The sequence below is a fragment of the Rhea pennata genome, chromosome 27, assembly GCF_028389875.1.
Source record: "Rhea pennata isolate bPtePen1 chromosome 27, bPtePen1.pri, whole genome shotgun sequence".
In the NCBI taxonomy this organism is placed as follows: Eukaryota; Metazoa; Chordata; class Aves; order Rheiformes; family Rheidae; genus Rhea; species Rhea pennata.
Genome location: NC_084689.1, coordinates 1,792,283 through 1,806,670, shown reverse-complemented (window position 1 = coordinate 1,806,670; position 14,388 = coordinate 1,792,283). Strand labels below are relative to the sequence as shown.

The following is a 14,388-nucleotide window of genomic DNA, read 5'->3' as shown; positions in this document are numbered from 1 at the left end:
GCGAGGGCTGCCGGGAGCCGGAGTCGCCGCGCCGCTCCCCACCCCCAGCCAATGGGCGCGCCAAGAGGGGATGACGCCCGCGCGGGCGCCGGAAGTGAGCGGCCGAGAGGGGGCAGCCAATGAGGCGGCCGGGCAGGGCGGTGACGCGCGGTGACGCGCGACGCGGCGGCGCGGCCATGGCGGCGTTCCGGGAGCTGGGGCTGGCGCCGTGGCTGGCGGAGCAGGCGCGGCAGGTGGGGCTGAGCCGGCCCACGCCCGTGCAGGCCGCCTGCATCCCGCCCGTGCTGCAGGGTGAGTGCGGCCGCCGCCGCTCGCCGGCCGTCAGGGGCTGCCGGCGACCGTTAACGGCTGCCGGCGACCGTTAAGGGCCCGTGTGCCTCCACCTCCCTCACAGGTCGCGACTGCCTGGGCTGCGCCAAGACCGGCAGCGGGAAGACAGCGGCCTTCGTGCTGCCCGTGCTGCAGGCGCTCTCCGAGGACCCCTACGGCATCTTCTGCCTGGTGCTGACGCCCACGAGGTGCGAGGGGCCCTGGGGAGCGCCGGCCCGCGGGGCCGCCCCCCGCCCGGCCGCGCCTGAGCTCTCTCTCGCTCTCTCTCCTCTCCCCCCACCCCGGCAGGGAGCTGGCCTACCAGATCGCCGAGCAGTTCCGCGTCCTGGGGAAGCCCCTCGGCTTGAAGGACTGCGTCGTCGTGGGCGGCCTGGGTGAGTGGCGCTGCCTTGGCTGGTCCCCTCTATCTCTGGCAGAGGCCGGGCTGGTAGAGAATAAAACAGCGGGTGAGCAACTGGGGGCAAAACTCTCTGAAGTGCGTCAGAAAGAGCCTCCCTTTTGGCTGCCTGTTCCCCCCCGCAGCTAGATGGGGATATATAATCAGTGTTAGAGAGTTTTGCTGTCTTTTTGTCCCTATGGGTAGAGTCGTGTGCAATTTATCTCTAAACTGGGAGTGTCCCCCTAAATGTGAGCAGCTGTTTTTGTAGCAAGGATGCAGTACTTACATGCAGTATTTTTTTTTCTTGCTGTGAAGCTGTTATCCTGTGCCTAAGGCTGTGTGAGGGTAGCAGAAATTAGAAGTGTTGTGTTTTCCAATCTTACAGACTAAATGTTATCTAGGGTCCATGTTCAGCTGCCCATAACCTGGCTTTGTGGCTCTGGTTTCAGACATGGTGGCCCAGGCACTGGAGCTCTCCCGTAAACCCCATGTTGTCATTGCTACACCTGGCAGGTTGGCAGATCACCTCCGCAGTTCCAACACTTTCAGCCTTAAAAAGATAAAGTTCTTGGTAAGGCAGCTTTTCAGTTTTCTTTCTGCTTTTCAGGTTCCTATCTCCACAGGTGTGAGTGCAAACAATCTGCTCTTTGGTTATCTTTGGGTGTGCCTAGGTTTTGGATGAGGCTGACCGGCTACTGGAGCAGGAATGTACTGACTTCACTGAGGACCTGGAGGTGATTCTAGCAGCTGTTCCAGCACGCAGACAAACATTGCTTTTCAGTGCCACACTAACTGATACACTGAATGAGCTGAAGAGTCTTGCCACAAACGAGCCTTTCTTCTGGGAGGCTTTGTCAGAGTAAGTCTTCACTTGCTCTGCTGCGTGTGGGATCATCCTTCCTCTCTGGTACCTTGTTTCCTAACTGTCTTGTCTCTCTCACGTTTCATCTTTGCTTGTCAAACCTGTGCTTTTTTGGTGCCTTGTCTTCCCCTTTCTACAGCGTGCGGACAGTGGATGAGTTGGACCAGCGCTACTTGCTTGTGCCAGAGACAGTCAAGGACGCATACCTTGTCCATTTAATCCAGACCTTTCAGGATGAGCATGAAGACTGGTCTATTATTGTCTTTACCAAAACCTGCAAGTGAGTCAAGTTGCTCCTTGTGATTGCTCTTACTGTAGATGTGCCTTTGCATTTCTAATTAACGTTTATTGTTTGTTAGTCTGGGATGGCGATTGTTTCCTTATTCAATGCTGAAATTTGGTGGATGAACACTTTTTCTTTCAGGCAAACGGGGTGAAGGAGTGTCTAGAAATGTAACTCCCCAGAGCGTCAAGCTGCTTTGCCTCCCTTGATCTTCCCTTGCTTGTGCTGATGGATACTGGAAAAGGGATGGGGAAAATAGCACTGTCTGCTCTTCCATACCATTCTCTTTCTTTAGAATTTTAGTTCCAGGGGGTTACGTATGGTGCTGGTGACATTCCCCTGGATACATACAGGGATCCAGTCACTGTCTTAGGGGTGAGTGGGTGCTGAGTGTAGAGTGAGTGTCCTGTTCCTCACCTCTGTCAGAATGCTTCGGTAACTAACTACACTGTGGTGATTGTACTGTGAGAGACTCTGGAGGAACCCCAGCCTCTGTTCTGATCCATCTACTTTTGAAGGCACAGAACATAACAGGGAAATGTATTTTTGCCTTAAGGGACTGCCAAGTCTTGAACATGATGCTTAGGAAGTTCAACTTCCCTTCGGTAGCTCTGCATTCCATGATGAAACAGGTGAGTGATAGGGCAGGTCTGGGAGATGGGTGCTTATAGCTGCATCCTTGAGCCAGACGTTTGTCCAGGGCACGCAGCTCCTGAGGATCGCAATATCTCTGATCTCGACTTTACCTTTACAGCGGCAGCGGTTTGCGGCTTTAGCAAAGTTCAAATCCAGCATCTTTAGGATTCTCATTGCCACTGATGTTGCTGCCAGGTATTGGAAAATTGTTCTGTGTTACTAAAGGTCTTAAGCGTGTTTTTTAAGCACCAGAATCACTGTGGAGGTTAGGGTGGGTTTAGCAAGAGGGGAGTTATAAATTCCTTCTAATCCCTACTTGGGTAGGATAGGGTTGTTCCCTTTGATTATGGAATATTTTCAAGATGTATTTTGGAGCTCATTTGTATACAAAATAGCTCTGATTTTGCTGTGTTTTGCTGTAGCAGGAGCATGTGTTTGTGTTATAGCAGGAGAATGATTTCTGTGAGGCTTGGCTTGTCATCTGGGTCTAGGAGGGAGCAGCAGGCAGTTGGTCAGGCTACAGGCTAACGTGCATGGCAGACCATCCTGTTTTGTGGTTGTTGGAGAGTAGTGCGAGGAGAGGGTTTTTCCTAGAATAAGCTTGAGTTAATAAAAGCAATATTCATGAAAATATTGGGCTCTTGGGGAGAGTAGAGTATTAAAATGGTGTTTTTCAGCTTCTGCTCTGTTTTCTTTTCTGTGTCCCAGAGGCTTAGACATTCCTGCAGTACAAGTTGTCATCAACCACAATACTCCAGGCTTGCCAAAAATCTACATTCACCGGGTCGGCCGGACAGCCCGTGCGGGTGAGCAGGGAAAACCATGTGCCACAAGATAATACTGCAGCTGGCTAGAACTGGGATTGAGGAGGGTTTGCAGCAGCTGCAGTGCAGTCTTTTCAGTCAGCATCAGATCTACTCAGATCAGTGGCTCAGTATCCTGCCCTGAGATTGCATTGATGGTTCACCTTGAGCTGTGTCTGATCTGCACCAATAGCTAATTGATTTTGCAGAGCAAGTAAAGGTCCTTCTTCAGAGAACCCCGTCACCATAACGTGCCAGGCTGACACACAGGGGTGGATGGAATCTGGCACGGATTAGGCTTCGTTTTTCTCTGCTTGTCAAGGTTCATATATTACTGTGTTTTCATCCTCCAGGTCGGCACGGAATAGCTATTACAATGGTGACGCAGTACGACATCCATCTGGTACATGCTATTGAGGATGAAATCAGTAAGTGGAGAGCATTAATGTTGCTAACATGTGGGATGATGCATGCTCCTCTGTACTGGTGGTATTGCAGCCCTAATTTCACAGGGCAGGGTATATGATCTGGAACACTAGCATAAAAACAGCCTGTATTTCCTGATTGTGTGGCCAAGGCTTGGAAAAGAGCAGAAGCACTTGAATCTGCGAGCTTTGAGTTTGCTGTTGTGTGTGCCAGACATAAGCATGTTTCTCTTTCTGCTATTTCTGGTGGAGGGGAAACAGTCTGTAGAGCTTGCTCTGTAATGTTTTTCTTAGAGCAGCCAACTCCTCCTTTCCTTTCTTCCTGACTCAGTGCTATGTATGAAGTGTACGGAAAGAAGACTGTCTTTGCACAGATTCAGGTTTCCTTTGTGTTTGGAAGTAGACCTAATAAAGGCAACCTCTTGTGCTATAGGGAATCGTGGGCAGAGGGGAGAATTTAATCCTGTGTTGTAGGACTGCCAAAGTCATAATGATCAAAGCAAACAGCAACAATTCCACTGACAGTTGGTGAAACTTTCACTAGTCGAGATTTTCACTAGTTGAGAATTTGATGCTGCATTTTGTAACAAACCACGTTCTGTAAATGTCTTGACCTGATCTAGAGCTGAAGCTGCAGGAGTTCTCTGTGGAGGAGCGCTTTGTGCTTGACATCCTCACCCAGGTGTACATCACCAGGAGGGAGTGTGAAATAGTAAGTATGCAAACATAAGCCCCTTTGCTCAGAGGACTGGAAACTTTGGGTAGCTTGGTGTAACCATGAGATTTGTCACAGTCTAATATGTGGGTCTGGATATGCAGCCTTTTTTCTTGAGCACACAGATGAGAGTTTTTGTTCCTTTTTCTAGTTGAGGCACTTGAATGTATGTAGGCTTTTTTTTTTTTTTCCTTTAAAAAAAATGTTCCTGAGCAGAGGGTTTGTTCTATTATTGCACATTTCCGTAGCATTTCTGTGCTGCTGAGTGTTGGGGCTGGAGGCTGATACTTTGGGGAGAGGGGCTGCAGGCTGCCAACGGTGTGTGTGAAAACTAAGGAGGCTCTGCTGACTCCTTAGAGTGGTACTGCTTTTCCGTGTCAGACCTAGTGCTTCATTACTGATTGACCTGCTGTATTTTTACTTTGACAGAAACTGGAGGGGATGGATTTTGATGAAAAGAAAGAAATAAATAAGCGGAAACAAATGATCCTTGAAGGGAAGGTGAGAGTTGCTGCTATATAAACTGCTTTGATCAGTAGCTGGTATAACACCATTGACATGGAGAAGGAATGGCAGGTCTTTCTTTGCTGCTGAAGTTTGTCTGCCTCCCTGTTGGTGGTGAAGCTTATCTTAAAGGGTGACTGGTATGGGAAAAGATTGGATTATAGTCTGACTTCTACAGCCTACTTGGTCATTGCCTAGCAAGCAGAATGGGCACCTGGCAAAGGCAAGGGGCTGGCACCGTGCCTATGCTTATGACAAATCTCCTGGTATTTGCCATTGCAGGATCCAGATCTGGAGGCAAAAAGGAAGGCAGAACTTGCCAAGATCAAGAAGAAGAACAAGCAATTCCGTGAGAAGATCCAGCAAACATTGGAGGAGAAAAAGCAACTGCAACTGAAGAAGAAACTACAGAAGAGGATAGAGCGTCAGAACAGACTGTGTACTAAGGAAGAGAAATAATCTGCTTTGGCCTCCTCACAGGGAGCTTGGGAGCCCTGCGGGTTGGCTCTGACCACCCTGACATTGCCCCTGCTCTGGGGATACTGGGACCTAATGGGTTTTAATTCTGACGAATCAGTGTTGGAGAGTACGGGTGAGGGAGGATGAGACCTCCTGAAAAACCATCTCCATTACTTTTCCTTCCTGCACAAAGCTGGTTGCTTGAGCCCATCCTGAAAGGCTGGATCTGTCTCCTGGAAGAATGTCCTTCAAAAGCACATTCCTTCCCCAAGCAAAGGAGAGCCAGACTCAGATTGTTGTTGAGGCAAAGGGAAATAAGGATTCTCTCTTTTCATTCAGTCGTTGCTCTTTCCCTTTCAAAGGATGGTGCTTTCCACTCTTGTTTATATCAACAGATTCTCCCCTGAGCCAGAGTCTAAAAGCACTGTGACAAGATGAGCTCAACCCCTTGGCCTGACAGAGTCCAGGGTCTTCTGAGAGGAAATTTCCTGGAACTCACAGGGAGGTTGGACCTGGGGGCCTTCTTGTGATAATGCTGCTTTATGCATTTGTGTGGCACCCTTGCCTCTGATTTTCTGTCTCAATTTGGACTCCAGCACTGCTGATCAGCGTGGGTAGCAGAGTCATGGCTTCCTTCAGGGCCCCATGGGCATCCTTGTGGGCTGCTGGGGACTTTAGATCTGATCCTGCTTTCCCAAGTGATCAGTCAGTTCAAAGACCCCTTCTGGTGCAGAAAGTGAAAAGCCCGTGAGGGGCTCCCTTGTTTTTGTACCATCCAAGAGTAACCAGAATGGTTTCTGTTTGAGTCTGCTCTGTATGCTTCTGGGCCTCCCGGCACAGATTTGCATCATGTATATTTGGAACAGGAGGCTGGCCAGAGTGTGTTGAGCTCTTCTGAGAATCATTTAGCATAAAAGTACTTCCCCACAGAGCCTCGAATCCCAGAGCAGGCTCAGGCCACATGTTTTGGCCAGCTCTGTTCTGATGTCAAGTCTTGTCATGAGCGCCTTAATGTTTGAGGAACTGTTATTTCTGTTCTCTGGTTTACAAGAATAGTTTCTCTGGTCGGGCCCCAAATAAATACTTACTGCAACAGGTGACAGGATGTTTGACCTTCTCTAACGCCTGCTAACACGGAGGCATTGTCATGGGTTCTCGGGGGAATGAACAGTACCTCATGTAGGGAAACAGCTTAGAGATAAAATGGGAAACCTTCAGTTTTGTTTCAGGAAATCAGTTGGACAAGGACTCGGCTTGTTGTGGGTGTTCTATATCCTGGTGCTGTCTATCTGCCGTGGAAAGCTTCTGGCAGTCTTTTATTCCAACCTGAGCACAGCTTCTTTCCTGGGAGCGTATGGTCCCCGCAGTGCCTTTGGCTGCCTTAAAGCATGGTCTGTGCACAGGGAGGTCTTGCAAAGGAAAGCCAGTGTTTCCCTCAGGGAAGATCTTCCTGCAGCCGTGAATAGCCAGGCCTCACAGTGCGTTCAGGCCATGCAGGAGCTCAGCGCTACTGCGGGCTTGGCCAGGACCTGTCTTTTTGGCTATCTGGCAGCAGGTGTGGGATGAGATGAGTGTGATACAGCATGGGGTTTCGGAGATGCCCAAACCGTGTTTATCACTTTGTCCCCTTGGGTGCCCTCTGGGAAGGAAAAGCACACAAGAGCCTGCCTTGTAGCATGGCTCTCTGACACTGGTGGCAGCTGCTGCAGCAGCGAATAGGTTTGTACCAGATGGATGCTATCTGAATACTAAATGCTTATACAGCTACGTACATGCTAATTTGTGGAGTAAGACTGTTAGCTGCAGATTAAAGAGACGTGCTCGCTGGGACAGGCAGCTCTCGCCTTTCTGAAGAGGGATTGGTACTGTCTTTGAGTGTCAGTTGTTTCCCCCCGTCTTACAAACACTTCTTAGCCTGCTGTCTGAAGTCTCTGCTTCAGCATGGTGGGGGTTTCTCTGTTCATCTTCCAGCACAATGTGACATGTAGAGTTTGATCAAGGCTCTTGTCTTGAAGCTTTATTCAAAATTCCTTTTAATACATTCCTTGTCTTCCCTGAGCATCTGCCTCTGTGAGGGTAGGACACGTGCTGGAAGTAAGAGCTCTCTGTAGGCTTGACAAGCTGTTCCTGCTTCAGATAATCAGTTTTGGGAGTGGCCAAGTATGAAATGAGGTTGCTGTGATAATTGAGACATAGAAAGGTGTCTTTCATTCCCAGATTAGGGGAATTTACATCTTGCCCAGGGCCAAAGGACATCCAGTGGTATTTCTGTATGTGCTGTCAGTACTATCCTCCAAGTAGGATGTTCCATCCTGGGGTTTCCAAACATTATCACAAACTTTTGGGATTCTCCTATGAATTTAAGGACTTGTTTCTCATCACAGGCTTGCTGGCAAAATCCAGGAGCACAGAGCCTCCCAAATCTGTGTCCTGGTAGCCTCAAAGCCCTCCTCTGCTGTGTGCGGGCTGTGGATTTGCATGCCAGTCCCGCAGGCAGGTGCTCACACGCTTCTGTTAGGGCGGTGTAAGAGGAGCTCTGAGAACGGACCCCTTTTAACGCCCTGCTGTGTCCGAGTGCGTCTGAGCCGTGCCCATTCCCTCTCGCCCTGTTGCACCGCTTCTCGCCGTGTGCCTTCCACGTGCTCTGCCCACTCCGTTCTCTCCTCTCCAGACCGGTCTCCCTGAAGGACGGACGGAGCTCTGGGAGGGTTTCCCTCACTGGGTTGCTATGGAAACCCTTTCCGATTCAGCATCTCTGATGCTGCCTCCTCTCTCACCCAGCTGCGCGCCGCTGCCAAGCGCGATGCTGTCAAGGGGGCTGTGCCAGGGTGTGCGCGAGGGGACAGTCCTGCTGTGCACCGGACACCTGTGCCAACCCTCCTGATCCTCTGCCCCTGGACAAGAAACCACTGCCCAGCCCTGCTTGCTCCAAGCTCCTCTGACTCCCACCTTGGGTGTTCTGCCTGGTCTTTACACTGATCAGCTGGTAGCTGTACACCAAGACTAGCTGTTTCTGTGCACATTTTAGGAAGTATTTGCTTGTTCCTGGAGCAGTCCCCTCATCTCTGCACTCCTTTGGGAGGAATGGACACATTTTTGAGGACTTCTCAGAAGTTTTGCTGGGGGAGAGATGCTGCCTCCTCTAAACTGCAGGGTTAGGATCCTCCTTGGTGAGATATAAATTTGATAAATCCTCAACTCTGGCAGTTCTGCAGAGCAAGGAAACTTGGAAGTGTGGAACAGGTTCGATAATGCAGCAGTCACCTTCAGGAGCTGGCACTCCTTCATACAGACTGGATACTGCATCAGCCAGGAAAGCCCCTGATCTCTGTGGCAAGGAGAAGGCAGCTGCAGTGAAACGGTCTAGGAGAAGCTTTGGGCTGTGATTTATCTGTGCTGAGACAGCAGAGCTGCACTGGAGCCCATATTCTAGCTTTGCTGCTGCTGGCTGTAGGTGCAGCCGTTTTTGGCTCCCCCCTCAAAATACCCGCTCTGGCTAGGAAGCTGCCAGAACAGTAGATCCAAGATCTCTCCCAGTCTGCTGTCTGGATGCAGCCTTAGCCTGACACTGCTTGGGTCAGCCCAGGCTTTCCTGCTCCTGCACCAGGCAGGATTTGCTGCCCTTGCATTGCCCTCACAGGCGGTGAGGGATCAGGGGTGGCAACTGGTGCACGGGCACCAGCTCTGTGTGTCCTGATGCCTTGCTGGTGCAGCCAGCATTGTGTCAGCTGCTCTTTTACCTTTGCATGTTCTTTGTAAACACCAGCTTAGCTATTTTGAAAGCCTTAAAAATCTGCTTAACAAGCTTTCCTACCAGGAACAACCTTTTCCCCGCTAAGCCTTTCTCCCGGGGCAGCTTGCATGCAGTCCTGGGGTCCCCCGCTGCCTGGTTAGCCGGTAGATGGCAGCTTGTATGCTCTGGACTCCCTCGCTGCTGGCTCTCGTCCTTGTTCGGGAGGAAACGCGGCACAGGGCCTCTTGGCTGGGCAGCTGGATGTTGAAGATCCCATCTGAGAAAGCAGGGAGACAGTGCAGGGGCAGGGCTGCCCTGGGCCTGAGCCTTTCATCCCCCCGACAGGCAGGCCCCAGATGGATGCTGCTGTCAGGCGGATCCTCCTGCGTTAGGGCTCCAAGTGTCAGTGTTTTCCCTTCACTTGTAGGGTTGATTAGTGCCTCTGTTAACAGCATCACCCGTGACCGTGGCAGGGCAGGGCCGATCCTGTATCCCTGCAATACTCCAGCGTCGCTTTGGCTTCCTCTCTGTTCTAGAGCACTCTTCCCAGCTTCTTGCAGGTTCTTTGTTGAACCACCACTTCCCCTGCTGCACCTTAAGCCTCTTTCCTGCCAGTTTTTGCTGATTAATTAAGCTTCTTGTCTGTGGCACACCCTCATTAACGGCTTGTCTGCAGCTGTCTGGACATGTGTGTCTTTACTCTAGGTATGAGGTGGCTGATGTTGTAACCTCCCCATCCCCTTTTCCTCGCTACCAATGTCAGGACCCCAAAAAGGGAGAGAGGGAAGAAATGTTGGGGATTTTTTCTTTTTTTCCTTTCATGCTAAGAAAATCTGCCTCCTGGGTCTGTTTAATTCATACCTCTCTCTCACTCTTTGCAGCAGCTCTCCCCTGGGAACATGCCCCTACGTGACTTGCTCTTGATTCCTGTCACCTCTGGGGGGGGCAGCGGTTGTTGAGGAGTAGGAAACTCTGCCTTGGTCTTGCAAAGAGAAGCAACGAGTGCAGCACTAACCTGCTGCAGCAGCTTGTCCTCATCTCTCCAGTTTGCTCATTGAGTCAAGCAGCTTTGTGCAAGTGTCATGTGAGTGGAGACTGGAGCTACTGGGCTTGATTTTCACACTAGTAAAACAAACCATAGGCTACTCCCATCCAATTCCTTCTTTTATACATGCCAAGATCTGAGCTTGTTATAGCATAAGGTATTTCATAGAGTCTTTCTGTTATAGCATAAGGTATTTCACAGGGTCATTCTTGCAACCCTGAGCACAAACATCACACGCCATGCTGCTCCCCTGTTGAGAGCGCAGGAGATGTGGCACTGATGCCACCAATCTCTACATTTGGTCATTGTCTTCATCAGTCCGTACCTCCGTCAGGGCATTAATCTCTCCAACCAGTAGAGTGAAATGATGTTTCTCCCGCATGCCTTTTTCTGTCTGTTGCCTGCTGTGATTTGAAACTCTGTTAGCCCAGCACTGATGGAAACAGAAGGCATAGCCTTGATATAGCAACCTCTCTCACTTGTTGTTCTACTAGCCCTTGGGAGAAATAAGCTAATAACGAGGTGAACCACTAGTGGTAAAGCAGAGAGGCTGCCCTGTTCTCTCTGGCGCACACAGTGTCATGTGCATGCGGACTATGGCATGGGCTGCTTCAGAAAGCGCTGACAATTCCCATTTGTGGCAGCCTGTAAAGTCCTGGCGACCTGCAGAGGGGACATATTTCCCTGGAACAGCTGGTTCTGCAGACTGCAGAGCCTTCTCCTGTGGGCACAGAGATAATGCTAATGCCCTGACACCTTCCACATGGAAACTTCCTACAGCTAGAACTGACATTTGACAGTGGCATCTGAGGCAAATGAATTTGGTATCTTTGATTCTCACTTCCCAGGCTTGGAGTCAGCAGTCCCTGGGGAGCTGAGTGGCTGTGAACTGTGCTTCAACTGTGAGCTGGATGGAGCTTGCAAGTGTTGCTCCTTTGGATTACCTGTTGCTGGAGCCGCCACATCTCTTGTGTCTGGAGCGTTGCTCACTCTTACCACAAGTGTCTCATTTCCAGCCTTATTCCAGCTGCTGCTTTTTGGTAGGGTGGAGGGAAGCTGATGGATGAGGCAGGATCTTGGGCAGAGGTGGTTACTGCTGTAGCTCATGCTCTTTTCCCTCAGCGCAGAAACTGCCTTCACGCACCACAATCTAACAACAAGAATAAATTACTCTGGGAAAGGAGACTGTGAACTTCATTCATTGGAGTTCGGGGCTTTATTATGTGTTTATGGACACTTTCCAAAATACACATTTAATTGCCTTCTCTGGTGCACACGGAAATCGCCTTCCAGCGTATGCGTGTGTGTGTGTTTGGGGGGGTTACACTCACAGAGTATGCTTGCCTGTGCTGTGAAGTGTAAACAGACCATTTCTGAACTAAAAATAACCTATCCTCTGAGTAACAGAACAGCTGATCTTCTCAGCCCAGATGCAGGGAGCTCAAAAGGGTTAGGTCACCTATTTTCCATTATTGGTGCCATTTAATTACAAAATCCCATAAGTTTGAACCTTTGGCCACTTAACACAAAGCGCCTAGTTGCTTTCACTCCATCAAGGACTTGCTTCAGCCAGAACTAGGTCTTCTCACAGAAATACGGATATCAATCTGTTAAGTAACTGTGCTGTGAGGCTGCCTAACAACACAACAGTCATTACCGGGGGGCTCTGCAGAGGCATTTTGAGAAGAAAAAAATTTACCTTTTATTTATAATCACTCATAGACTTAGTGTATTAAGCAGTCTGGCCTGTACTACTCTTTTCTTCTCTTGGCTCTCCAGGAACCTTATAGATGCTAGTAATTTAAGTCCCACAGCCTTTCAGGGAGGGTAATTACCTACTTTGTGGAGGAGGAAGAATCAAAGCCCAGAGAGGTGTGGGAGGCTGCACGGTGAGTCAGTGGCAGAGCTGGCAGTGGTCTTGCACTTTGACTCCCAGGCCTGCTCTAGGTCTGGATTGGATTTACATTCCTGTTGAGCCGGGGAGGCCTGTTGGCATCTGCCAGGTGGAGGTTGCATTGAACACATCCTTTTTTCTGAAGCTTTATAATTGGCATGTCCTGTAATATAGCAAAGCTTCGTTTCCTCTTGCTGAGCTGGTCAGAAGGGCCTCATCTTGGGTCTGGATTCAGAACGGAGGGTCCGAACTTGTCACTACTATTCAGAACCTCGTGCAGGGAAAGGGAAGTTGCAAGCTTGCTTGCTTGTTTGTTTGTTCATCCTGATCTCACACGTGAACCATTTCCCCCCGTGTTCTCTTTATTAATGTTCTGCACATGAATAATTAAGACCCTCATTTGCCAAAAGAATTAGGTCTCTCAAGGTACCTGCAATCAGTAGCATTTCTCCTCCAGCAAGGAAGTCACTGTTATTCAGTTGCTGACAGTAATTGTTATTGTGAGACAGAAGCAAACATAAAACTGCAGCTTTGCCATTTAGTGATGGCTTTTGAAACACAGGATTTTTCTCTTTTAAAGCAAGAGAAGCATAAACAGGGAAGGCATGAGAAAGTGCACAGTGGTGATGCATTAGAATGCTGCTGTTCTTAAATACAGTCGACCTTTTTACACGCTCACTAGAGTGGGACAGACAGAATTAGAGCTTTGCTGCTATACCAGTCTAAATGAGGTTGTCTCGCTGCTAACTGCAGATTTAGGGCATTTGTGGAAATAGGTGATGATGAATGCGTTTTCATTAGTTTAGAAGAGGGGATGATTGCAACAGAAAGTGCCTCCCAGGACTATCCATCACACTGCCCTGCAATGCCTCAATAAAAGACTTTTAACAAATGCTGGGCACAGGGCAGATCTCATCAAAAAGCCACTATTTAGATTCTCCTGGCAAGGAAGAGAATTGCAACTAGTACCCGTGGGGAAGAAGAGCGTAAAGGAAAAGGGCCTCGGTTCTCCTTGGTGCCTGACAACGGAAGAGCAAAGCAGCACAGCCAGGACTGTAACTAGCTAACGGAGCAAGGCACAGCAAGCGCATGCAAAGTACTCCTGGCCTCGAGGTACGCTCTGCACAGGGAAACAGTCTCCAGCACCCTTCCAGGGAGAGGGCAGCTAGGCAGCTTCAGCAGGGAGGTTTCCAGAGGCAGACAGAGCTGTTTGTTTGCAATGAACAGGCTGTTCAGAAAGCTTAGTGAATGAGCTGGGGTTATTCCTGCTGCAGAACTGTTGATTTCACCAGAGTTAAATGGAAGAACTTGCTCTTATGGATGGTTAATAGCATGACTGAGTGCAATGTTCCACTAGACACAAAAGAATACTTCCTTGGGGGCGGAGGGATAGCTCCTCAGGATGCCAAATGCTGGACTGCTGAGTCTCTAGGGGAGGCAGTATGTAAGATCCCTGTTCTGACCAGTGTACAGCAACGTGTTCTGCTCAGCGCCCAGATACACTACCTGCAGTTTGAGCGCAGCAGGGCTCTCGACCGGATTTTCCACACCATGATGGCAAGAGGAAAGATCTGTGAGGCTAGGACTGCTTCCATAGGCACTGTGTGGCTGTGTGAAATCTCACCCTGGCTTTGGCTTTGTATGAAGTGTGAGGGTAAGCAGCAGTCTAGAGCGTTTTCTTAGTGTTGTGGGTTTCTTCCTTGGCATTTTTAAACAAAGAGTCTGGCCCTAGCTGACTCTTGGCTTGATATGAAGAGGTCGAGGTCTGTGTGTAGCATGGAGAGCTTCCTGCAGGAAGTCAGTTAAGTTAGTGGAAGATTAACTGCAGATTCCTTAAATTTATAACTCGTTGCATGTCTTTTTGGCCTTCTTGCTCTCACTGAACCTCAATTCTCAGTGGGCCTGTTGTCTTTGTTATAGGTCCAGTGGAATTCTCTGGTGATTCTAGGCTGTGCTTTGACGGTATAAAATGCTGCATAAGGGCTGGATCTCACCCCGCTATGTCTGACCCAGCTCAGAGCAGGTCCTGGGGAGAATGGCAAGCAGCACACTGCTTTGTGGAGCCAGCAGAGCTGCAGTTTCAGCCGCAGCTCCTGTCTGCATCTCTCCCCCTCAGAGGGAGTCCTGCCGGGATATGCAGCAGCTTGACTCAGAGCTTCCCTCTTGTTCCTTGGGAACGGCCCGAGCGCGGTCTCCCTCTGGCGAGCTGACTCACCCAAGCACAGCACGCAGTGCTCCGGTCAGCCCTGACCAGTGAGTAACACAGGCGCTGGCCAGAGACGTGGAGCCCAAGCAGGGCTATGAAATGGTCGTTGCCTGA

General features: G+C 49.8%; 1 protein-coding gene across 1 annotated transcript; it reads left to right on the top strand.

The window, feature by feature from the left end:
* Positions 1–176: 176 nt before the first annotated feature.
* DDX49 (DEAD-box helicase 49) lies at positions 177–6,496 on the top strand. Its single transcript, XM_062596093.1, has 13 exons — positions 177–291; positions 395–518; positions 619–704; positions 1,159–1,280; positions 1,381–1,568; positions 1,711–1,851; positions 2,411–2,486; positions 2,609–2,685; positions 3,199–3,296; positions 3,647–3,721; positions 4,342–4,430; positions 4,863–4,934; positions 5,220–6,496. Exons 1-13 carry the CDS (start codon positions 177–179, stop codon positions 5,394–5,396), a joined length of 1,440 nt encoding a protein of 479 aa, XP_062452077.1. The 3' UTR covers positions 5,397–6,496.
* The last annotated feature ends 7,892 nt before the right edge of the window (positions 6,497–14,388 follow it).